This window comes from Lissotriton helveticus, chromosome 2_1 (assembly GCF_964261635.1).
Source record: "Lissotriton helveticus chromosome 2_1, aLisHel1.1, whole genome shotgun sequence".
Lineage (NCBI taxonomy): Eukaryota > Metazoa > Chordata > Amphibia > Caudata > Salamandridae > Lissotriton > Lissotriton helveticus.
Window position 1 is genome coordinate 356,537,813 of NC_136059.1, and position 25,241 is coordinate 356,563,053.

The 25,241-nt window shown below is 49.3% G+C and overlaps 1 protein-coding gene across 14 annotated transcripts in view; it reads left to right on the forward strand.

Annotated features, from left to right (window-relative positions):
• The window catches only part of NIPBL (NIPBL cohesin loading factor), a 1,942,504-nt gene that overhangs the window by 1,742,195 nt on the left and 175,068 nt on the right, over positions 1–25,241 (forward strand). For all 14 annotated transcript variants that reach the window (XM_078674965.1, XM_078674957.1, XM_078674966.1 and 11 more), the window contains one exon: positions 8,013–8,120. In XM_078674965.1, coding sequence (XP_078531091.1) covers positions 8,013–8,120 — 108 coding nt within the window. The remainder of the gene's footprint in view (positions 1–8,012; positions 8,121–25,241) is intronic.

The window sequence follows — 25,241 nt, forward strand, 5'->3', positions numbered from 1 at the left end:
TTATGGGGCCGCGGAAGATAGCTCAGGGGATGAGCTATGCCCCGAAGGTTACACGGATCAGGCTCGGGTCACGGGATCGCCAGTCGGCCTTACCCAAGACCCCGCACCGCAAGCCACGGCCCCGCCCTCAGGCCCGGCCACGGACATACTTGCTGCGAAGCCCGTATCGAAACTGAAACAGGCGGTATCGACTACACCTAAAATGGCCGACCCGAAACCGAAACTTACGGATTCGAGCGTTCCTAAGATGGCGGCCGCTACACCAAAAACACCAAAACCTGCTGCCTCATCGACTCCGTCGACCTCCGGTCCACAGAAGTCGAAGAAAACGATGTCGAAATCGTCGGCGGAGGAGGTTTCCTCTACGAAGGGTGTTCGGCACGGGTCGACAAGTGCGACGCCGTCTAAGCCCGCCAAAGCCAGCGACAAGACTGCGGTGCCGACTGGGACATCGTTAGTCGGACGCGTGGTGGAAACGGAGCCTGCAAAATCACACGGATCGAAAGCTGGAAGCTCAACACATCGGTCCAAAGACTCTGTGTCCACGGCTGCAGCATCCACGTCTAAGACTCAAAAGGGCCAACAAGACGTCGGATCCGAGGGCAGGGTGAAGGCCTCCTCGTCGGCGCCAAGTGCCGCTGTGAGTGACGCGTCCCCCATCGTCTCTTCGCTACAAAGGATTCGGGAGAAGGCCTCTGCGACGCCGGCTCCGACGCCGTCGCACCAGAAGCCGATGGACTTGCCGGCAAAGCCTGCAGGCAAACTTCTCTTCCTTCTGCCGCCAAAGGAGGCACCGAAGGCCTTTACCACAAAATCGGCGCCAAAGACGTCGGAATCATAAACGTCTGGAGCACTTTCAAGTCGACTACTCGACTCAGAAGAAGATTCTGAGCGTTTTATCGACGCAGACACGGGCAAGTTGACCCTTTACAAACGAAAGATCACTTCACAGCCAGTGGACTCTTATGTCATCCCACTAAAGAAGAAACGGCTTGCTCCGGACGCTTCAGCCCTGATGGCACCTATACAGCCTCCTCCTAGAAGGAGCCCAACACCTTCCCCAGAACACTCTGAGGGTGAGGGATATGGAGAAGATGACTAATACACTAATACACTTTCCCCATCAATGACCCTGATGCACAGCAGGATTCCTATGACGACATAGGTGACCAAGACACCCAGAATGTGGGGCAGGACCCACAGCCTTTCATTGCACGTGCATCCCCAACAGAAGATTCTGCAGGTTTTCACGCACTCATTGAACGGGCAGCTGCTAATCATGATGTGGACATGCATGCTGACCCAGTTAAAGAAGACTTTCTATTTGACACTTTTTCAGTCTCTGAAAGGACAGTCAAGACACTGCCTATGCTCAAAGGGGTCCTTAAACATGCTGCGGACATCTTTAAAGAACCAACCAGGGCGAGGGTGGTCAATCCTCGCATCGAGAAGAAGTACAGACCAGCGCCTGCAGACCCTGCATATATTCGGGGACAGTTGCCACTTGACTCCCTTGTGGTCGCAAATGCCCGCAAACGGGCGAACTCCCAAACAACGGGTGAAGCTCCTCCCCCAGACAAGGAGTCAAAAGTGCTGGAGGCAGGGGGCAAAAGGGTAGCTGCGCAGGCTGCCAATTTCTGGCGTATTGCAAATACACAAGCACTATTGGCGCGTTATAATAGGGCGCATTACGACACCCTAGAGCAAGTTTTACAACACCTGCCTCCGCAGTTTCAAGAGCCTACCAAACTGCTTATTGAAGAGGGCAAACTAATCTCCAATGCAGCCATAAAGTGTGCACTTGATGCCGCAGACACAGCGGCTAGGGCTATTAACACTAGCGTCATGCTGAGACGACAAGCGTGGCTCCGCATATCGGGGTTTAAACCGGACATTCAGACAACCATACTCAATCAGCCCGTCAATCCTGATAGACTGTTTGGTCCTGATGTTGACACCACCCTCGAAAAGATTAAGAAAGACAACGAAACAGCTAAGTCTATGGGGGCCCTACAATCTCAACAGTTCCGGGGCAACACTTTTCGTCGCTCAGGTGCACGTGGAGTCACCAGAGGACAGATGGGTCAACAGTCGCAATTCTCTAGAGGTGGAGCACAGTCCTCGTACCCCAAGCAGAACAAAGAGGGTAATCGAGGAAACAACACCAGAGGACGTGGCAGAGGAAACAACAATTCCCGTTCCTCTGCCCCAAACAAACAGTGACTCTCTGTCACTGCCCCCCGACCATTTAACACCTGTCGGGGGGAGACTCCAGCAGTTCCTGCCAGTCTGGACAAACATCACCACGGACAGGTGGGAACGAAAACTTGTCCAGTACGGTTATTGTCTAGAGTTAAAGTCCACTCCACCCAACATTCCACCAAGGCAACGGCCTATGTCCGCAGAGCATTTGCACTTATTGCAGCAAGAAGTAGTGGTGATGCTGCAAAAAGGCGCAATCGAGCTCGTGCCAGTGGAGGAGGAAGGCACAGGGGTGTATTCCCTGTACTTCCTTATTCCAAAGAAGGACGGATCTCTCAGACCCATTCTGGATCTGCGTCCCCTCAACCTGTATATACTGTCAGAACATTTCCATATGCTAACACTGCAACAGATTCTTCCCTTGTTAAACCAAGGGGACTTCTTAGCAACCTTGGACCTCAAGGATGCTTATTTCCACATTCCACTACACCCGTCCCACAGAAAATACCTCAGGTTCACTATCCAAGGCAAGCATTATCAGTTCAAGGTCCTGCCCTTCGGAGTGACCACAGCTCCAAGAGTGTTTACCAAGTGTCTGGCGACAGTAGCGGCGCACCTCAGGAGGCAGAACATCCATGTCTACCCCTACCTAGACGACTGGCTCGTTCAAGCCAAGTCGGAACAACAGTGCGCCGCGGACATGTCATCTACCATTCACCTCCTTCACGACCTGGGCTTCTCCTTGAACTACCCAAAGTCGCATCTTCAGCCGGCACATGTCCGGCAGTTTCTAGGTGCGACGATCAATACCCTGACGGCCATGGCTCAGCCGAACCAAGTCAGGATAGACAGCATGCAGTCTCTAATCCAAAGGTTCAGACCACAACACTCGCTCCCAGCGAGAGTGTTCATGCAGTTGATTGGCATGATGGCCTCCTGCATCTTCATAGTCCCTCACGCACGTTTACATATGCGTCCGCTCCAGGAGTGCTTAGCAAATCAGTGGACACAAGCTCGGGGACAATTAACAGACCTAGTGTTGGTTACCAGTCGGGCGTACGACTCTCTGCATTGGTGGAATCCACACAACCTTTGCAAGGGCCGACTGTTCCAGGAGCCAGTGCCACAGATTATCCTGACAACGGACGAGTCTCTCCAGGGATGGGGAGCTCATCTGCTCACTTACACAGTGCAGGGACTATGGACGACGCAGCAACAGAAGATGCACATCAACTATCTGGAACTAATGGCAATCTTCATGGCGCTCAAGTCCTTCAATGTACATCTGTGCAACAAGGTAGTGTTAGTCCGGACGGACAACATGACCGCGATGTACTATATTCAAAAGCAGGGGGGCACCCACTCGCCACAGCTGTCTCATCTGGCTCAGAGCATGTGGAAGTGGGCCATTCAGAGGAACATTTTCCTCATGGCAGAACACCTCCCGGGCAAGGACAATCAGATGGCGGATCTGCTCAGCAGATACAGCCATCAAATGCACGAGTGGGAGTTACACCCATCAGTACTCCGCCCGTACTTCCAGCAGTGGGGTCAGCCGGAGATAGACCTGTTTGCCACAAACGAAAACGCAAAATGCCAACACTTTGCCGCCAGGTTCCCTCACCCACAGTCGCAGGGGAATGCGATATGGATGAACTGGTCAGGCAGATTTGCGTACGCTTTTCCGCCAGCCCCTCTGATACCGCTGGTGGCAAGAAAACTAAGGCAGCACTCAATGACACTCATCCTAGTTGCTCCAACGTGGGCGCGCCAAGCATGGTACACCACGTTTCTAGAACTCTCGGTGGTGCCGCATCAAAGGCTGCGCCTCACGCCCAGACTTTTGACGCAGAACCATGGAGACATTCAGCATCCAGATCCGCAACAGCTCAACCTGGCGATCTGGCTCCTGAAGTCCTAGAGTTTGGATACCTTCACCTACCTCCAGAATGCATGGACATCATCAAGGAGGCGAGGAAGCCTACTACCAGAGCATGCTATGCTGCAAAATGGAAGCGTTTTGCCATTTACTGTACGGCTAATAACATCGACCCGCTAGATGCATCTATCCCTAACATCATTTGCTATCTGTTACATCTTTACAAGTGCAATCTAGCGTACACTTCCATTCGGATACATCTATCCGCCATAGCAGCTTATCTTCAGAACAGGCAGCATCTCTCTGTCTTCAGAGTGCCTGCCATTAAGGCTTTTCTTGAAGGTCTGAAACGAGTCATTCCCCCAAGAACACCGCCAGCTCCGGTGTGGAACCTCAATGTGGTCCTCACCAGACTGATGGGACCACCTTTTGAGCCACTACACTCGTGTGAACTCCAGTTCCTAACGTGGAAAGTAGCTTTCCTAATAGCTATTACGTCACTGAGGCGTGTTAGTGAGCTGCAAGCGCTCACAATACAAGAGCCATTCCTTCAGATTCATCCAAATAGGGTGGTACTGCGTACTAACCCAAAATTCCTTCCGAAGGTGGTGTCACAGTTTCATCTCAACCAAACTATTGACTTGCCTGCATTCTTCCAAAACCCACAAACGGTGGCGGAAAGAATGCTTCATACTTTGGATGTCAGGAGGGCATTGATGTACTATATTGACAGAACACAACACTTTAGGAAAACAAAACAACTTTTTGTTGCCTTCTCGCCACAGCATAAAGGCAACCCTATTTCCAAAGCAGGAATAGCCAGGTGGATTGTTAAGTGCATCCAAATCTGTTATCAGAAGGCCAAACGTACCTTGACAATACCCCCAAGGGCGCACTCCACACGCAAATTGGGGGCATCTATGGCTTTCCTGGGGAACATTCCTTTAGAAGACATTTGTAGACCAGCCACGTGGGTTACGCCACATACCTTTACGAAACACTACTGTGTTGATGTGCATTCCAAGCAGCAAGCAGCTGTAGGACAGGCTGTTCTCAAAACACTTTTTCAAGTTTCTGCAGCTGGCACGGGCAACCGCCGCTAATGGAGGGACTGCTATATATTCTATGCAAAAGATATGAATTTAGCAGCCCACATGCCTCGAACTGAATATGCTACTTACCAGTATGCATCTGTTCTTGGCATGTAGGGCTGCTAACATTCATATCGCCCACCCTCCTCCCCGGTGCCTGTTGCAGCTGCAGACATACTCTTGCATTCAATCATTAGCATGGACATCCTTTACACTTTACACTCCATCTCTGCCACAATGGCGCAAAACAATCTGGGGATGGAGCCGATGCCCATGCGCACTGTAGTCCAGGGGAGGAGCCACCTATCTCAGGATACTTCGAAGACTCTTCCAGGACAACAATGTGCGATCATCCGGACCCAACACTAGGCGGCGATCTAATGCAAAAGATATGAATGTTAGCAGCCCTACATGCCAAGAACAGATGCATACTGGTAAGTAGCATATTCATTACGTCTACCTAGCTTGGTGCGTACGAAAATCTGAGAGACTGAGGCTCCTGGCAGGAAGGTTCTAGAGGGAGGTGGTAGCTGATTGGCTACCTTCAGGAATTTGGTCCTTTTTACAAAAGGACATAGATAGGCTACTAAGGCAAGGTCCTTAGGCCTACTTTTCTCTATGTATGTCTATAGGACATTACTTTTCTATTTACCGGGGACTCCCATCTCGACGGCGGGGAATGATTCAGGCATGTGAATCTATGAAATACACCAATAATGGATAACTGCAGTTACAGGTAAGTAACGCATTTCTTCTGCAATTTTCTGACAATTTAAGAGATTATTTTTGATTGCCGGGGTCCACGCACATGAGCGGGACTATTCACTAAATTATGACTATAACAGAGATACCCCTACTACAGAACTGGAGTTACAGGACAGAAACTACTCCTTACTGTCTTGGTTTTCCATATGTGCCTAGCAATCTCAGCTCTCGGAGGTTACTGCTTTCTATTCAAGCATGTGAATCTATGAAAGACACCCCTAATACTGGAGAAGAACAATTGTTACCTGTAAACAGGTGGTTCTCCCGTATTGGTGTCTTTCATAGATTCACATGCGACCCACCCTCCTCCCCTCAGAGGCTCTCTTCTCCTCATGCACTCTTGGTCACTTTGGTGCTCCGAAAATCTGAGGGCTTGAGCTTCTGAGGAGAAGATTCTAGAGGGTGCTGGCGCCTGATTGGCTGCAATTTGGACTAACATAATGACACTAATGTGTTACAAGTAGTTTTTTCTCTTTCCTTGCATTGCTATGTAGGAATCATTTTGGAGGTTTTCAGTTGTACTTCCTTTTCTTTTATTGTGTACTATGTTTTCATATATATACATATATTTAGCGTTATTGGTATTTTATTTACCGTGGGACTCCCACTTCGGCGACGGGGAATATTCAAGCTTGTGAATCTATGAAAGACACCAATACTGGAGAACCACCTGTTTACAGGTAAGTAACAATTGTTCTTTCTATTTGTCCATCCGGACAAGGTTGTGCTCAGAACACGTCCATCCTTTCTGCCAAAGGTTGTCCATGCCTTTCACATCAGACAGACCGTCACTTTGCCCACCTTCTTTCCGCCTACTTCCATAGAGGAAGAGAGGCTCCACCGTCTGGACCCAAAATTTGCGCTTTCATTTTACCTGAACTGCACACAACAGTTCCGGGTGGATGACCAGCTCTTTGTTGGCTACGTTGGCGCCAAGAAAGGTCAGGCCGTACACAAGCAGACTATCTCCCGATGGGCCGTCTTGTGTATTAAAGCCTGTGATTCTCTGACTAGAAAGGAGCCTCCGGTGAGGCTACCTGCCCATTCCACCAGGGAGACGGTTGCCACTACGGCATTGGGAGGTGGTGTCCCCTTACAAGACATCTGCCAGGCAGCTACGTGGGCCTCGCTGCACACTTTTACTGAGCATTATTGCCTGGGCAGCCAAGTCCGGAGAGACGGCTTCTTGGGCCGTTCTGCTCTCTGGGACTTTCTGGTGTGATCTAGGGTGGCAGACCCACCACCAAGGTTGGTATTTGTTGGGGTATCTATTCTAAGGTAAGGGATCTATCACTAAGTGTTACTTTCAGATGAACAAGTTACTTACCTTCGGTAACAATATTTCTGTAAGAAACATTAGTTAGTGATAGATTCCTTACAGCCTCACCCATCCTCCTCGTTCTGCGAACTGATTTCTAGGGTTAAGGTCATCCCTCTCAGAGCTCTAGTTTCAATGCACCAGTGGTCAGTATCTTGCATGGCTCTGCGTTCCTGGCATGGATAGTCGTGTACAGAACTGACGTCAGCGTGCGAGAGCAGCGTTGAAGTAGCTGCCGCAACGTCTTCTTAGCGACCATGATGCCAATGACCGATGCTGAGCCCCCGCACGACACCACCTTCCGGCGCGCAGGGATACTGCTGTCGAAAACTTTCTGAATCTAGTCTGACGCCTGGGGCTAATTCTAAGGTAAGGAATCTATCACTAACGAATGTTTCTTACAGATATATCGTTACCAAAGGTAAGTAACTTGCTCATTAATTAAAAACATGCACTCAGATACATGAACATACAGAGATATAGGATCCAGTAGGGCGGTTATAAGCAGAAAAGTCATAGATCATGTCTGGAGCCTGTGCGCAGGCAGCAAGAAGTACGCTATCTGATTTTGTCTTTCCTCTGAGTGTTAGGAAGATGTCAAAACCACAATTTATCATAAAATATTTTCTTCTGAAGTCTGTTTGGAAACTGCTAGGTTATATGAAGAGTGTTCGATATTTTCTTTACTGTACTGTTATGCTTCAACATAATGCTTCTTATAGCTCGATTTTTTTTTTCTTTCATCTAATTTTTTTAGTGTGTGCCGTATTTAATCGCTATGGGGACGGACCCAGAGCCATCTATGCGGAACAAAGCCGATCAGCAGCTAGTGGAAATAGATAAAAAGTACACCGGTTTTATTCATGTATGTACTTTATTATGTATTTGATGATTGTATGTAAAATGTGTAATCAAAAAAATACTAACATTGTTTGGGGGAAAAAAACATGCACTGGATAACTACTTCTCTGCAGTAAAATATGGGTAATCAAAGAAAGTGCCAACACGTTATGTGGCAGTAAAATGCACTGGATAACTACTTCTCTGCAGGGTGTCTGTGTGATTTAAATGGACTGCATGTTATACTAGTAAAGTCTCCCAGCTCCAAATTTTACCCATTTGAATTTGGGCTTTTGATGGTTACTTCTGACTGCAGAGACCTCACCTTTAAAATATCCCCAGACTAGATCCGTAAGATTTTTCAGTATAGCCCATGCACAACAATAGGTGTCATTGTGCAGCTCCCCACCTACTCTGTTCCACCCCTAAAGTGATGTCTGGAGCTGCTATAAGCGTTTCCAGAGTGTGCTGACATCAGATCCTGGCTTTTGTATGCAAATCCAGGGCTAGCTCCTCTTTTGCTCATCAGCTAATGAGTTTTTTTCTCTGAATTCTTCTCCAGTGTGCAAGGAAACATATTCTTTCCTAAGACTACTAGTTTTATACATTGTAGGGACTGTTGAAAGCAGATGTCTGTGTAAGATCCTCACGAGGTGCATCACTGGTGTTTGGGTTCGGACCATGACTTAAGTCTTGTGAGGAAGGCAATTCAGGATTGCAAAGTCAAACTGTATTTCGGCAAACAGCCCAGGAAGTCCAGTAAGCCCCACCCAAGTTCAAAGTTGAGAGCATGGACCCATTTATGCTTTTGGAGCTGCTCCCCTAACCGGTGGTCTTTGCTGTCCAAGTTTTCATCAAAGTCCGAAAAGAAACATCAGCAGTCCAAACTGACCTCATCCCAGCCTAAGGACGTCAAGGTGTCCCTTGTTCTCACTCCCAGTCTTGCTCTGAGGAGCAGATTCTACAGCTGATACTGATGCACCAAGAATTTCCTGGGCTGTTAGCGATGCCACAACAGATTGAGACGTTCAAGGAATCCATGTTGCAAATCTTTGGCACTCTGCCAGCTCCCTCTGGCCTGTCTTGGTTTTGCCCTCGACACAGTCTCTACCTCCAGAACCCATTTCAGCTTCAGTTCGGAGTCCAGAAGCATGATCAATACTGATTCCTGCCACGTCTACGCTGGTTCTGATGACTCCTATACTATTGTCCTGTCAGTAGGAAGCTGGCTCTGTATATACTATACCAAAGTAAGGTATAGTGTGCACAGAGTCCAGTGGATCCCCCGAGGCTTTACAGAGGCTAAAGTAGATAATACCTTACTCTCTTTTGTGGTAGTGTGGTTGAGCAGTTAGGCTCATCAGAGGGCTGTGTTAAGCATTTGTTACACACAGTCAAGAAATAAGGCAAACACTCAATGACTAACTCCAAGGCGAATGTTTGTACAAACATATTACTTTGTTGCTTTTATTTTAGAACCAAGAAAAACTCCGTTTCTGGTGCGCTTTAGTTTCTGATTAGCAATACTTTCAAGTACGGTAGGCATGTGTTGCAAGTAGCAATCTGAATAATTACAGTAGTATTAGAAATACTTTGTAGTGTCAATCAACAGTAGCAATACTTAGCAATGTAGAAAAATAATCATAATCCGAGCAAGATGAACGGTGCTACCGAGAGACCCATAGAACTTACTTAAATAGTTGTAATGCAGCCAGGAGAACCTATTAAGGCTCTCGCATTATAGGAGCCAAGGACTCCTTGCGCAAGCTCTTTGCCACCCTGAAGGAGTATACAAAGCCCAGGGCCATCAACGCAGGAATTATGCAATCACCTAGCGACACATTTCACTATCAAAAATTGACACAATTTATCACTCCTTCGGCCCTGAAGAGGACGTTTATGAGAGCGCCCCTCCACAGGAAAATCCCTGTTCCCCGATATTAGAATGCTTCTCTATTATTACCAGCGAACAGGTAGGCGCCCTTCTAGCTCAAGCGAAATCGGGGTCTGTCTTAGACCCAGTACCTCCTGCAGTTATGTCTGAACTATCCCCGGTCATAGCAGATTCACTTGCAGAGATATGAAATATCTCATTAGCGACTGCGACTTTCCCACGTAAATGGAAGAACGCACGCATTAAGCCTCTGCTTAAAGATCCTACGGTCTTACTGAATTACAGGCCAATCTCTCTTCTCCCCTGCTGTTCCAAAATTATGGAGACAATAATCAACCAACATCTTTCTAGTTATTTAGAACACAAAATACTAGATCCATCCCAGTCCGGCTTCTGTGCATCTTATAGCACCGAGGCCGCTCTACTAGATATTACGCACACCCTCAGGATGTCACTGGACAGGGACTCTCCAGTCATGTTGGTGCTGCTTGACCTGTCGGCAGCCTTTGACACCATCTCTCATCGTATCCTTTTGGACAGGCTTCGAGAGATTGTTGTCAGAGGCCTGGCCTTTACCTGGATTCAGAGTTACCTGTCCGACAGAACACAGTGTGTTCAGTTTGATTCATTTGTGTCACAGACAACTGTGGTGGACAAGGGGGTTCCACAGGGCTCTATATTGAGCCCCACGCTGTTCAATCTTTATGTTGCCTCTTGGCCTCGATCATCAGAAATTACGGGTTTGAAACCATATCCTACGCAGCTGATAGTACTCATAGAGAATAACCCCGCAGTAACTAAAGCTAAGTTTATTACTTGTATGACGAGCATTGACAGCTGGAGGAGGAAGAACTTCCTGCAACTTAACTCCTCTAAAACGGAGATTCTGTTGTTTGGCAAGGCTGAAGAGCTGTGGAGCGCTGGCTGGTGGCTGACAGAATTAGGAGAAGCACCTGCCCCTGGAGGGTAGGCTAAAAACCTAGGGGTCAGAATAGACAATAAGCTTTCAATGGAAGATCAGGTGAAAACTCTCGTAGGTACCTGCTACGGGACCTTGCGGTTACTCAAGAAGATCTTTCCCTGGATTCCATCGAACGCCTGAAAGACCCTCATTCAGTCGCTCCTTATCAGTCTTGACTATGGCAATTCCTTGTTGGTAGGAATTAGGGAAGACCTGCTATCCAAGCTGCAGGTGGTGCAAAGTACCGCAGCCCGTCTTGCCCTCAACACACCAGCTCAAACCTCCTCCCGCCCTCTCCTGCGCCTCTTAGACTGGCTTCCTGTAAAGAAACGAGCTATCTTCAAGCTACTCTGCCTGGTCTTTAAGTCCCTGCACGGTATGGGCCCGGCCTATTTGACTAACAAAATTTAACGCGATCAACCTGGGCTACACTTAGATCCAGTAATCGCATTCTGCTCTGTTGCAGGAGAATTCGGAAAGTCAAAATGGGAGGTCGTGTGTTTTCTTACCTGGCCCCCAAACATTGGAATGAGCTCCCTGAACATATTCGTGCCTGCCCAAACTTTCCACAATTTAAAAAGTTGCTCAAGACCTGGCTATTCTAATGAATGAATATTGTATTCCTTTTACATTTGCCGCTTCCCCGGGTGCCGAGAGATCCCCCTGGGGATGATTCGTGCGCCGTATAAATGAGTCAAATAAATAAATAAAATAGACAAATAGCAAGAAATACAGTGTAATCCTATGGAAGGAAAATAGTTATGCACACTAACTCGTCAGTACACAACTTATTATCCCAGTCTTCCGGGTTTGGACCAACACAGGGCAAGGTTCATGTGGACACCATAAGCAGCACTGCGGTGGCCGGGTGCAGAGGTCAAAGGTGGTGCCCGGAGACCAATGTTGGTCTTTGGAGACTGGGGTGATCAGAGATGCACTGTTTGCAGGTAAGTACCCACAGTTTCCGGGCACAGGCCACGCGGGTTTAAGCAAGCACAAGAGTGCGCCAGGGGCACAAAGCACCACCATGCTTATGTCAGCAGAGGCGGCAGGGGCAGGGTTTAATGTCAGAGTCGGGCACCCAATGCAAGTGAAGGGGGAATTCGGTTTCACTAAGAGGCTGCATGTTGGACATATGAGTACCGTCAACTGAGCTCTACAAAGCCGGAGCGCTGAGGATACAGGTGTGCCTTTATATGTCGGAAAATCTTCGCCAGTCGCGTTCAGGGGGAAACTTCGAGCTGAGGGTACAGGCTTCTGTGTGGAGTCCAGGAGAGGTCACCCACTGATTATATTGAGGTCAGGATCGATGGGGAGACTTCAGTGGGCCACTCGGGCAGTGGGCATTGTGAGAAGTTAGCCTGACAAATGATGTCCACTAGTTCTAGTGGGCACCTTGCACCAGTCTAATCGACACTTATTGATGGTGGTTGTAAAGTAAACCTTATAGAAAGCTATCCTAGTGTTAGCATGGACCAGCAATCATCAGGCAAAGTCTTCAGAGAGCGTTTTAAGCAAGTTGTTTTACCAATTATAATCCCTTGAGTACCAAATTAAAGGACACCAGACAGGTATATATCAAATATATATGTATTTATTCTAAACACAACCCCTCTGCACTCTTTATGAGGTCAGAGGTAAAAGTACAATACAAGTTACTCATTTAGCATACGATAAGTTGCACAGTATACGTTATGCCCTAGGGGCCTCACAAACCATATACTAAAATAGTGGTATAAGAACCACATGAGAATTAGAAAGCAGGACTTAGGGTCTGTGGAATCGCTGGGGCTACTCTAAACAACCAAAGGTTAGGAGGTAGGAGGCTCACAGGAGCCGCGTGCAGTGACTAAACACAGCCGTTGGTTACCATTGACTTTCTATGGGAAACAAACAAGTTACAAATTTACAATTTAAGGACACTTCTAAATAAACTACGATGGAACCCTTTTGGACTTAGACACTAGGAGGGCCAATACCCTCGAGACTACCAGAGAACTCGTGTTACCTCATCCACCAAAACCGGGTGCATAGGTGTCTTTTGGTGTCTGGTTTCGTCGTTTATTTCAATGGAAATCTGCAAAGAAGTGCTGCAGGCGACCAGAGGAAAAGTGTCCGGGTGGATTCAAGGGTGGAACCAAGATCAGTAGGACCTGAAAGCAGAAGGGACAGACTCTGGGTCACTTGCCAGTGACCAGGGCGGCGATAGAAAGATGCCACCAGAAGTCGGGTGATTTCAGGTGAAGATGTGAAGCTTGTCTCTTCAGCCACGAGGACCAGGAGGTGTCAGCGACGACCAGGAGCTGGATTCGAGCTGTCCCACGAAGGATCTAGTTGACTGCGGTGTCGGTATCCTGATTGGACCCAACAAGCCTTGGCAAACGCAACCGACGCAGGATGTCGAGATTGGCTTCGGTGCAGACCACCAAGGTCTGAGGAACTTCTCCTTTGTAGGGAAGTTGGAGCAAGCCTGGAGCAACCAGGAAAGCAAGTTAGATTCAAAAGAAAGTCTTCGGGCTGCTCACTAGCCAACGGATCAGGAACAGCGAAGACGCGTCAAGCTGAAATGCAAAAGTGGGGCCCACGGGTCACTCGTGGAGTGGGGCCTCTGAGCTTCGGTGCAAATGGTGCTCGGGTCTGGGGCTTCAAGCACCCCAATGTACAACTTCGAGTTACCTCGTGAAGTGGGTGCAGCTTGCAAAATGCAGGATGTCTAGGAGTTCCGGTCCCACGTCTCTCGTGTCCACCAAGGGTCTCAGCTTTGCTGTGAGCGAAGGTCGGGGTCAGAGATGTCTGTAAGTCTGTGTCCTGTGTCGCAGATTCTTTAGGATCCGGCGGGAGCCTCGAAATGCAGGTCGGCAAAGTTGCTGTTGGTGCCTCTTTGAACAGGGTGGTCACTCCTTGACCACAAGGGAGATATCTTCCGTCTTCCAGTCGAAATGGAATATCGAAGGTCCAGGATATATGTTTCAAAGAGTGCCCCAGCAACCGGTTTGAACTGGGAAATGCATGGAGCACCTTGTGTGCCCCAGGCAGTGTCTGGAAAGCATTCACTGAATGCAGCCCTCCCTGCCCCAATACACAAAAGCCTGTCTGGGGAGGTGCCAGCACCTCCTTGGACAGGAAACCTATTGTCCAGGCCCCCCTGCCAGAGATTCGTCCAGCAACAGGAGGTCGGACTCGTGTCTGTGGCAGCAGTATCCGTTTTGTAATGCTGAGGCTCTGTTTAACTTAAACCGGGTAAACCAGTTACTACATACAATGCTTCCCCCACCGCCAGGACTGGCGGGGGGGGGGGGGTAGTATTCCAAAGTGTTTAACACCTTACACAACACGTTTTGATAAAGCCAAACCAAAGTTAGCATTAACCACGAGGATTATAATGCACTTAAGAGTATATGGTATGGCTATATCATAGAAAAGCTATAAGGAGATGGATCCGAAAGCTGCAGAGGGTCTCAGCTCATGCTAGGGCACCCTCTCACATAAAACCAAGCACTCTCCCTCCAGGATTGTCAAGGCCTGCCATAGGAGTGACTTATAGGTGTATATCTATGTATATAGGTTTGTCTCAGAGCATCGAGTGCATGATTACGATGCCTCGTTCTTCAGAGGGTCTCAGCTCATGCTAGGGCACCCTCTCACATAAAACCAAGCACTCTGTCTCCAGGATTGTCAAGGCCTGCCATAGGAGTGACTTATAGGTGTATATGTATGTATATAGGTTTGTCTCAGAGCATCGAGTGCATGATTACGATGCCTCGTTCTTAATTAGCGCTGTTTTAAAATCCTACCTGCTGCATGATAACCATGTCGCTTTGACTTTCGCTGTGTTTGTAAATAATTGTGACTTTGACACTCTTCTTCTGTGCGCATTTCCTCGCGCTCGCTTACCTGACTGTCACTCCTGCCAGCGCCCCGGTTCACCACGGGTTTTCCCGTTTGTTGTGGAGGGTGCCGGCAAACATTTGGTGTCCCTGCCCTGATTGGACACAGAGGCTCACGCGGGGCTACACCTTCATGACACACCTTATTTAGGCTCGATGGTTCTCTGCGTGCTCAGCGGACGCGCGCCGAAGTCGCGTCAAAGTTAAGCCCGTCTGCACCCGTCCGCGCTGAGTACGCGCCAGGGGGTACAAAAGGGGGTGGTGATGGACGGAGCTTCTGAACCAATCAAACACTCACACCCATTCAAAAGATCTGGGTTGGATCCATCACCGTTCTTTAGCCCACTCTGCCACCCCAGTTCAGACATGGCTATATGCAAATCAGTCTGACCTGTGCCGCATGGGAACAGTCCAGCCCGAACTGCCAAGCCATGTCTTCCCTGGACCGGAAACAAGCTTCCAAGGACCGGTTTCTGGCATTCCAGCCGTCTTCAGCCCGGCTTGCTTGAATCCAGTGGCAAAGTGAGCAAGGGACTCACGTCTGAGCATACCCTGCCACACTTATGGCGGCCAAAGCAGTACAAAAGGGGGTGGTGATGGCCGGAGCATCTGAACCAATCAAACACTCAAACCCAGTCAAAAGATCTGGGTTTGATCCATCACCGTTCTTTAGCCCACTCTGCCACCCCAGTTCAGACATGGCTATGTGCAAATCAATCTGACCCTGTTCCTCATGGGAACAGTCCAGCCCGAACTGCCAAGCCATGTCTTCCCTGGACCAGAAACAAGCTTCCGAGGACCGGTTTCTGGCATTCCAGCCGTCTTCAGCCTGGCTTGCTTGAATCCAGTGGCAAAGTGAGCAAGAGACTCACGTCTGAGCATACCCTGCCACACTTATGGTGGCCAAAGCGGTACAAAAGGGGGTGGTGATGGACGGAGCATCTGAACCAATCAAACACTCACACCCAGTCAAAAGATCTGGGTTTGATCCATCACCGTTCTTTAGCCCACTCTGCCACCCCAATTCAGACATGGCTGTATGCAAATCAGTCTGACCCTGTGCCTCATGGGAACAGTCCAGCCCGAACTGCCAAGCCATGTCTTCCCTGGACCGGAAACAAGCAGGCGGCCTGCCCCTCGTTTCACCTTATTGGTAGGGAGCTGTCTTTATTCCCCCATCACTCTACTCTCTTTAAGACCACCGTGTAAATCCTGTCATCACACTCTCTGTCCCGATGATATCCCTCTTGCACACGGTTGCAGTTGCTACCTTAGGTTCACCAGAAATTTGCATCCTAAAAAGACGCGGGTGATTTCTGAGGTACCGAAGACTACTCCTCTGATTAATGAAGTAGGTGTCCTCATGAATGCTAGATCCCTGATCAAAAATAACATTGCATTTAACGGCTTTGTTTCGCTCAGGAAACCCTCCTGAAGTTGAAGTTGAAGAAATTTATTAAGCGCACTAACACCTAGCGGTTTCTTGGCGCTGTGAATTGACATAGGAGGGGGGGGGTGCCGGGAGATTATTGCATGGGAAAAGCTAGGGAAAAGAGATGAGTTTTTAAAGCTTTGCGAAAGTCTGTGTAGACAGAGAGGGACTGGATGGTGAAAGGGAGAGCGTTCCAGAAGCGGGGGGCAAGGGTGGAAAAACGCAGGCCACCCTGTTTTTTCTTCCTAAAGCGAGGTACCTCCAAAAGAGCTTGAGTAGAAGAGCGAAGGCTTCTGTTGGGAAGATAGGTACGAATTTTTGAGTTGACAAACCCTGGAGCAGTGCCGGCTAGGGCCATAAAACGTAGGCAGCCCAACTTAAATAGGGAGCGCTGGGAGATGGGTAGCCAATGGAGGGATTTGAGTAGAGGGGTTACGCGATGGCACTTAGGGAGCCTGTAAATAAGGCACGCAGCCTGATTTTGAATAAGTTGAAGGCGCCGGAGCTCGTACGCCGGAGTCCCTACATAGAGGCTATTACCATAATCCAGGCGGGAAATAATCATGGCCGAGATGATAAGCTTAAGGGCCTCAATGGAGAAGAAGCGAGAGATTTTGCGGAGGGACAAGAAGCAGGACGAGACAACGGAGCTGATCTGGGGGCGCATGGTCAGGTCTTGACTAATTTGGATGCCCAAAGTTTTTTTTGCTTTAGTGGAAGGTGAGGGGGGGACCAAGAGCGGGGGGCCAAAAGACAGGGGACCAAGGCTGGGAAGGCTACCAGTAAGGATCAGTTCCGTCTTGTCCGGATTAAGTTTTAAATGGTTGTAGTTCATCCAGTCATAAATGAAAGTAAGTACAGTGTGGAATTTGAAAATAGAATTGTGGGAGGAAGAAAGATTGAAGATAAGCTGGAGGTCGTCAGCATAATTAAATACTGACACCTCCATATTTTGTAAGGCAGCGATGAGAGGGTTGATGTAGAGGTTAAATAGCAGAGGGGAAAGGGAGGAACCCTGGGGAACCCCACAAGTGACAGAACAGGAGGGGGCAGAGAAGCCATCCAGGTGAACGGCCTGTGTCCGATCTTGTAGGAAGGAAGTGACACGGTCGAGAAGGATGGAATGGTCAACAATGTCGAAGGCGGCAGACAGATCAAGGGCCTGGGAGGAGTTGGCATCCGCACTCTGCCTAAGCTCATCCAGGACAGAGAGGACCACGGATTCCGTCGAATGGGCTGGACGGAAGCCGGCTGATGAGAAGCCAAAAGATGGTTCTCCTCGATGAAGGCCGAGAGACAGGTGGTGATATGGCTCTCCAGAATTTTGCCCAGGAACGGGAGCAAAGAAATAGGGCGGAAATAGGAGGTAGAAGAGAGATCAGCCCCAGGTATTTTCAAGATGGGAATAACTGTGGCTGATTTAAAAGCAACTGGGACAGTTCCCTGAAGAATAGAGGTGTTAAGGAGAATAAGCGGGGATTCTGCGCAGTTGGAAAAGACCTCCAATATGCGGGCAGGGCAGCAATCGGAGGGGGACCCCGATATGACTTTCTTCAACAAAGTAAGAAAGGTCTCCTTAGAAATTACGGGAAACTGGTCAAGGAAAATAGATGGGGAAGGGAGTGAGGGGAGAGAAAAGGAGGAGGAAGGCAGGGGTATATTGTGTTTAATAGTGGCGATCTTCTCAATGAAGTAATCATTAAGGGAATTGCAGAGAGATTGAGAGGGAGCGGGTTTAGGAGAGACTCTATCGGCGGCTGCTAGGTTATGGACAATGGTGAATGTGAGAAGTTGGCCTGATGTGCAGTGTTCACTATTCTAGTGATCACTATATATCAGTCCAAACAACCCTTATTGATGATTGGTTGTAAGTCAACCTTATAGACCAGCTATCCTAGTAGCATGGATACGAGCAGTCTAAGGCTAAGACTCTAGAGGGCGTGTTAAGCCAGCTGTTTTACCATCACATTACCCCTTGAACACCCAGTGAAAGGACACCACACAAGTGTTATGAAAATAAACAATGTATTTATTAGAATCACAACAACCCTGTACTCTTTATGAGGACAGGGTGCTAAGCACACAACAAAACTCTTACGAAAATACTTTTAAGTTAGCACGTTACACAAATGCCCGAGGGGCACGAAAAACCATATACGCTAAAAGTGGAATGCGAATTACTAGCAGGTAAGTAACAGTTCTAATAGGCTTTGGAATCGCTAGGACTGGACTAGGGAATCGTTAGATTACTACTAGGAGGCCCAGGGGACTCGGGTGCAGAGTGTGCACTCTCACGCGGGATGCGGGACAAAGTCTATGGAAGCTAGAATTCACAAAGTTAGTGTTCACGGGCGAACCCGACCTGGTAGGGAGAAAATGACAGTGGATCCTGACCCTTGGATAGTGAGGCTATGCTGGGACACCGGAGTGCCGAAGTTACCTAGCCCAGGGGCTGCAGCTGCATAGGTCTGAAAAGACGTCGGGGATCTCGTTGCCGGACCAGGAGCCTGGAAGGAAGAAGTTGCTGGCAGGCGACCAGTGAAGGAAAGTTCGATGGATCCAAGCCTGGATCAAGGAAGAAGAAAACCTGAAAGCAGAGGGGACCAAGTTCTTGAATCACTAGCCAGTGATTAAGTGGGCACCAGGATGGCACCGGGCGAAGTCACCGCAGTCAGGTGAGTGGGCGCTGCTGGGCTCTGCAGTCTCTCGGACCAGGAGGCGTTGTCGGCGACCAGGATGGAGGTGCGAGCTGTCCCACGAAGGATGAAGTCGTTGGCGTCGAAGTTACCCAGGATTGGGCAACAAGCCTTGGCTAATTCAAGCCCACGCGGTGGACTCAAAATGGCGTCTTGAGTGGACCAGGAGGGTCCGGGGTGCTCCTCTTCTGGAAGGGAGCAAGGGCCAGTCTGGAGCAACCAGACCAGCAGCAGAAATGTCGTCGGGCGTCGTCAGGAAGGCCACAAGCCGACGGGCTAGTAGCCAAACAACGCGGTGAGCAGCGGAAAGCAGAAGGGCCCCACGCAGATCGTGGAGATGCTGGGGGGCTGCACTTCGGAGCTGGAGCTGCTCAGAGTCGGGGCTTCTCGGACCCCAAAGCACTCACCAGTAGATTACTCGGCGGGCTTGCTGAAAAGAAGTCGTGCAGTCTTGAAGATGGCCGGTCCCTCGAGGTCTCGTCACACCCACGAATCTCAGCGTGACTGATGATGCAGGTAGAGGTCAGAGGTGCCAGGGAAGCCGGTTCTCGTCGAGCTGGGCAGTCTTGATCCGGAGGAGAGACTTGCAGCAGACCGCAGTGTCCTTAGATGGTGCCTGCGGATGCAGGGTGACTACTCCTTAGTCACAAGGGAGAAATCTTAGGAAGAAGTCTTGAGTTCCTTTCGTGGAAAGTAGTTTCAGGATTCAAAGATGATCTGATTTGGAAGGGGGCCAGTCTCTACCTTTATCCTGTAAAAAGGGGCTGGCACGCGACTAAGTCCTGCCCTATGGGTGGGACTAGGAGGGGGGTGGTTACACCCACTTCCTTGGCGGGCTTTTCCCCAGCACAGGGTCTGGAGGGACCCTGGAACTGGTTCAAGCCGGCCTATGCACAGTGAGCACCGGGGTGCTACTTGCAGTCACCTTCCTCTAAAGCCCTGCCTACCTACAATACACAAAACCCTGTCTGGGACGGTGCTGGCACCGCCCCTGGCAGGAAACCCTTTGTCCTTATCTCCTGCTCTGGGAGGACTCCCAGCAGCAGGAGGGCAGACTTGTGTCTCGGTGGCAGCATCCATTTTGTGGATGCTAAGGCTCTGTCTGACTTTTAACCGGGTTATAGGTTACAGGCATGTCGTGTCCCTCTAGAAGGGTGGAATGCTAACCCCGTCGCCAGAATTGGCGAGGGGTTAGTATTCCAATTCGTATGACACCTTACTCGACATGTTTTGATAAAGCGATACCAGAGTTGGCACATAACCGCGAGGATTATAATGCACTTAAGAGTATATGGTATGCGATATCATGGAAACGGCTAAGGGATGGATCCCGAAAGCCGCAGACAGGCTCAGCTCATGCCAGAGCACCATCTCACACGATTCCAAGCACTCTGCCTTCAGGATTGTTAAGGCCTGCCATAGGAGTGACTGATAGGAGATCTGTGTGTCCATTTTAGGGTTAGATATAGGTATACTATATCTAAAGCAAAGGGTGAGTACACCACCTTGCCCCAGCTGTCGTGCAGCCAGTTGTGTCAGTTTTAGCTAGTCAATCCAGGGGTGGCACAATACGTGCTTCAGCCCCTGGGAGACTTCTGGGTGCACCTCAGCCCTGGGTACAGGGACTTGGAGAGGGCCCAGTGCCAATTCAGTACCTGGGTACAATTTGGATAGAGAGAACAGCTAGGCTGTGGGTCTGATTAGCAGGCCCACAGCCAGGGAAAGTCGTAAACCAGTGCAGCAAAAAGCAAAAATCTGGGTGATCATAGGATTGCAGACCCTACTCTCCTACATGACCCCCCCCCAAACTTTGGGACAATAAGCTAACCTTGACCAGGTGAGTCTTCTTGCTCTAAGTGGAAATACCTGGAGAGCCCATCAGCATTGCTGTGATCAGTCCCAGGTCTATGCTCCACTGTAAAATCCATCCCCTGTAGGGAAATGGACCACCTAAGCAGTTTGGGGTTTTCACCCTTCATCTGATTTAGCCACAAGAGGGGCTTATGGTCTGTCTGAATGGTGAAGTGAGTGCCAAACAAGTAGGCCCTCAGCTTCTTCAGGGCCCAGACCACAGCAAAGGCCTCCCTCTCAATAGCTGACCAATTTTTCTCTCTGGGTGTCAACCTCCTGCTAATGAAAGCAATAGGCTGATCATTACCATCAAAATTCAGTTGAGACAGAACAGCTCCCACACCCAACTCAGAAGCATCTGTTTGGACAATGAATGGCTTGGAGTAATCTGGACTCTTGAGGATAGGTGCTGTGCACATGGCCTGTTTTAGGTCATTGAATGCTTTCTGACAGCTTGCTGTCCACTGAACTTTCTTTGGCATCTTTTTGCTTGTCAGGTCATTAAGGGGGGTCACTATGGACCCATAATTTCTGACAAACTTCCTATAGTACCCAGTCAGGCCCAAGAAAGCTCGAACCTGAGTCTGGGTGATTGGAGGAGTCCAGTCCTTGATGGCCTGTATCTTACTCTCCAGTGGCTGAACCTGGCCTCCACCTACAAGGTGGCCCAGGTAGACAACCTGTGACTGCCCTATCTGGCACTTTGTGGCCTTGATAGTGAGGCCTGCCTTTTGCAGGGCCTCTAACACTTTCCTCAGGTGGACCAGGTGATCCTCCCAGGTGGAGCTAAAGACAGCAATATCGTCAAGATAAGCTGCACAGAAGTCATCCAGCCCAGTGAGGACTTGATTCACCAACCTTTGGAAGGTGGCAGGTGCATTTTTCAGTCCAAAGGGCATTACCACAAATTGATAATGCCCTCCAGGGGTAGAAAATGCTGTCTTAGGTTTGGCTTCCTCAGCTAACCTGATTTGCCAATACCCAGCTGTCAAATCAAATGTGCTTAAGAAGTTGGCAGAAGCCAATCTATCTATAAGCTCATCTGCTCTTGGTATTGGGTGGGCATCAGTCTTAGTGACTGCATTGAGGCCTCTGTAGTCTACGCAAAACCTCATCTCTCTCTTACCACCCTGGGTGTGAGGCTTTGGCACTAGAACTACTGGGCTAGCCCAAGGGCTATCTGAGGGCTCAATGACTCCCAGTTCCAACATTTTCTGCACTTCAGTTTTGATGCAGTCTCTAACATGATCAGGCTGTCTGTAGATTTTACTCTTGACAGGCAGACTGTCTCCAGTGTCAACATCATGGGTACACCAATCAGTTTGGCTGGGTGTCAGAGAGAACATATGTCGAAAGGATTGCAGAACTTGCCTGCAATCCTGTTGCTGATGTTCAGTGAGGCTGCCACAAAAGACAACACCATCAACTGATCCATCATCAGGATTCTGAGTGAGCAGGTCTGGGAGAGGGTCACTCTCTTCCTCCTGTCCCTCATCTGTGGCCATGAGCAAGCTCATGTCCTTCCTGTCAACATATGCTTTGAGCCTGTTAACATGGAGCACTCTGAGAGGGCTCCTGGGAGTTCCAAGGTCCACCAAGTAGGTAACCTCTCCCTTTTGCTCAATGATGGTGTGGGGCCCAGACCATTTGTCTTTCAGAGCTGCTGGGGCCACTGGCTCCAGCACCCACACCTTCTGTCCTGGCTGGTACACAGTCAGTACAGCCTTTTGGTCATGCCAAGCTTTTTGAAGTTCCTGGCTGGCCTCAAGGTTTTTAGATGCCTTTTCCATGTACTCAGCCATCCTGGAGCGGAGACCAAGTACATAGTCCACTATGTTGGTTGCAGGCTTTTTGAGAGGTCTCTCCCATCCTTCCTTCACCAAACACAGGGGTCCCCTTACAGGATGCCCATACAGAAGCTCAAAAGGGCTGTAGCCAACCCCCTTCTGTGGGACCTCTCTGTAAGCAAACAAGAGGCAGGGGATCAGGACATCCCATCTTCTCCTAAGAGGTTCAGGTAGTCCATGAATCATCCCTTTCAGGGTCCTGTTGAATCTCTCAACAAGCCCATTGCATTGTGGATGATAGGGTGTGGTGAACTTGTAGTTCACACCACACTCTTTCCACATGGCAGTCAGATATCCTGACATGAAGTTTGTACCTCTGTCAGAAACGACCTCCTTAGGGAAACCCACTCTGGAGAACACTCCAACTAGGGCTCTTGCCACTACAGGGGCTGTAGTGGTCCTAAGGGGAATAGCCTCAGGATACCTGGTGGCATGGTCCACCACCACCAGTATAAACTTGTGTCCTGATGCTGTCTGGGGTTCCATTGGACCAACAATGTCAATCCCCACTCTTTCAAAGGGAACCCCCACCACAGGTAGTGGTATGAGGGGGGCCTTTGTTGTGCCACCTGACTTACCACTGGCTTGGCAAGTGACACATGAGCGACAAAACTCCTTGGTATTCTCATTCATATGGGGCCAGTGAAAGTGTGAGACAAGCCTGTCCCAAGTCTTTGTCTGACCTAAATGACCTGCAAGGGGAATCTCATGGGCCAAGGTGAGAAGGAAACCTCTCAGAGACAAGGGGATGACCAGCCTCCTGGTTGCACCAGGCTTGGGGTCTCTTGACTCAGAGTACAGGAGTCCATCTTCCCAGTATACCCTGTGGGCACCTGTGGCATTCCCTGCAGCCTCAGCAGCAGCCTGCTGTCTGAGGGGTTCAAGGGAAGGGCAGCTCAACTGTTCCTTCCCCAGGTCTGCTCTGGAGGGTCCCCCTGAGCCCAGAAACTCAACTTGATCAAGTTCAAGCTCTTTAGGCTCAGTTTCCCTCAGCTCTGCTAGATCAGCCTCCTCAGAGACTTGATCCTCAACCTGGGGCAAGGGGGAAGGCAAAGCCTTACCCTTACTGCTCTTCTTCTTGGGAGGTGTCTGGTCCATAATTTCAGGATCCAGCACCTGTTCAGTGGGCCATTTTCTGGCCTGTGACCTAGTCACAGCAAGCACATGTGCTGGCAAGCCTAACATCTCCATGTGAGTCCTCTGCTCCACTTCTGACCATTGTGATGACTCCAAATCATTGCCCAACAAACAATCAACTGGGAGGTCTGAACTGACTACAACTTTCTTTTGTCCCTTCACTCCACCCCAGGAGAAAGCTACAATTGCCACACTATGACTAGTAGTGACATTGCTGGCATTGGTCACCAGGAAATCAGTACCTGGCATGATCTGTCCAGGGTCCACAAAGTTAGGTGTCACCATGGTGACACTGGCACAAGTGTCCCTATAGGCCTGAGCCATTTTGCCATTAATCAAAGGTGTCTGCCTGTATTTGCCCAAAGTATTGGGACTTATTTCAGGGGACATATCCATATCCCCTGTACAGACAAGGACAGCCTGTGTGAGTGTGCCAACTAAGTTGTCAGACCCCTCAGTACCCAAGGTTAACCCAACTAATGCCTTGGGAGTGACACTACCACTACTGACTGTACTAGGGGGTGCAGTTGCTTTAGGAGCTGTAGTGGCAGGAGTTTGTCCTCCTCTTTTGGTGCACTCACTAAACCAGTGAGATTTACTTTTGCAGTACTGGCACCACCTTTTTGACTGGCCTTCTTGAGTCTTCTTCTTCTGGGAAGCCTGACCCCCACCCTCCTTGGTTTGTTGGGGACCTGGTGAAGACTTCTGGTCATTTTGCTCATTCTTAACATTACCCTTCTGGTCTGTTTTCTTCTGACCACCCTGGTTCTGGTTCTGGTTCTGCTTGATCCTTGTCCTGACCCATTTGTCTGCCTTCTTTCCCAATTCTTGGGGAGAGGTCAGATCTGAATCAACAAGGTGCTGGTGCAGCAACTGGTTCTGACAATTGTTTAAAATTTGTTCTCTCATCATTAGATTATACAATCCTGTGTAATCTGTAACCTTGCTACCCAGCAACCAGCCCTCCAAAGCCTTAGTGGCACAATCCACAAAATCAGACCAGTCCTGAGACTGAGTTTTCTGGGTGTCTCTGAACAGCAACCTGTACTGCTCAGTGGTTAAACCAAACCCATCAACCAGTGTATTCTTCAGGACCTGGTAATTGTTAGCATCCTCCACTCTTGTAGTGAGGAGCTTATCTCTACCTTTACCATCAAAGGAGAGCCACAGTATAGCTGCCCACTGACTCTGGGGAATGTTCTGCACAGTGCAGGCCCTCTCCAGAGCAGCCATCCATTTCTGGATGTCATCCCCTTGCTTAAAGGGGGGCACTATTTTAGTCAGGTGTTTAGTATCTAAACCCTTCTCTCTATCTCTTGGGAGATTGCTGCCACCAGTGGGAGCTAGCCCACTCATCTGCTGCTCTCTTGCCAGGGCAAGCTTCTCTTTGGCCAGGGCAATTTCTTCCCTTTCAATCCTCAGTTCAGCTTGTCTCATCCTA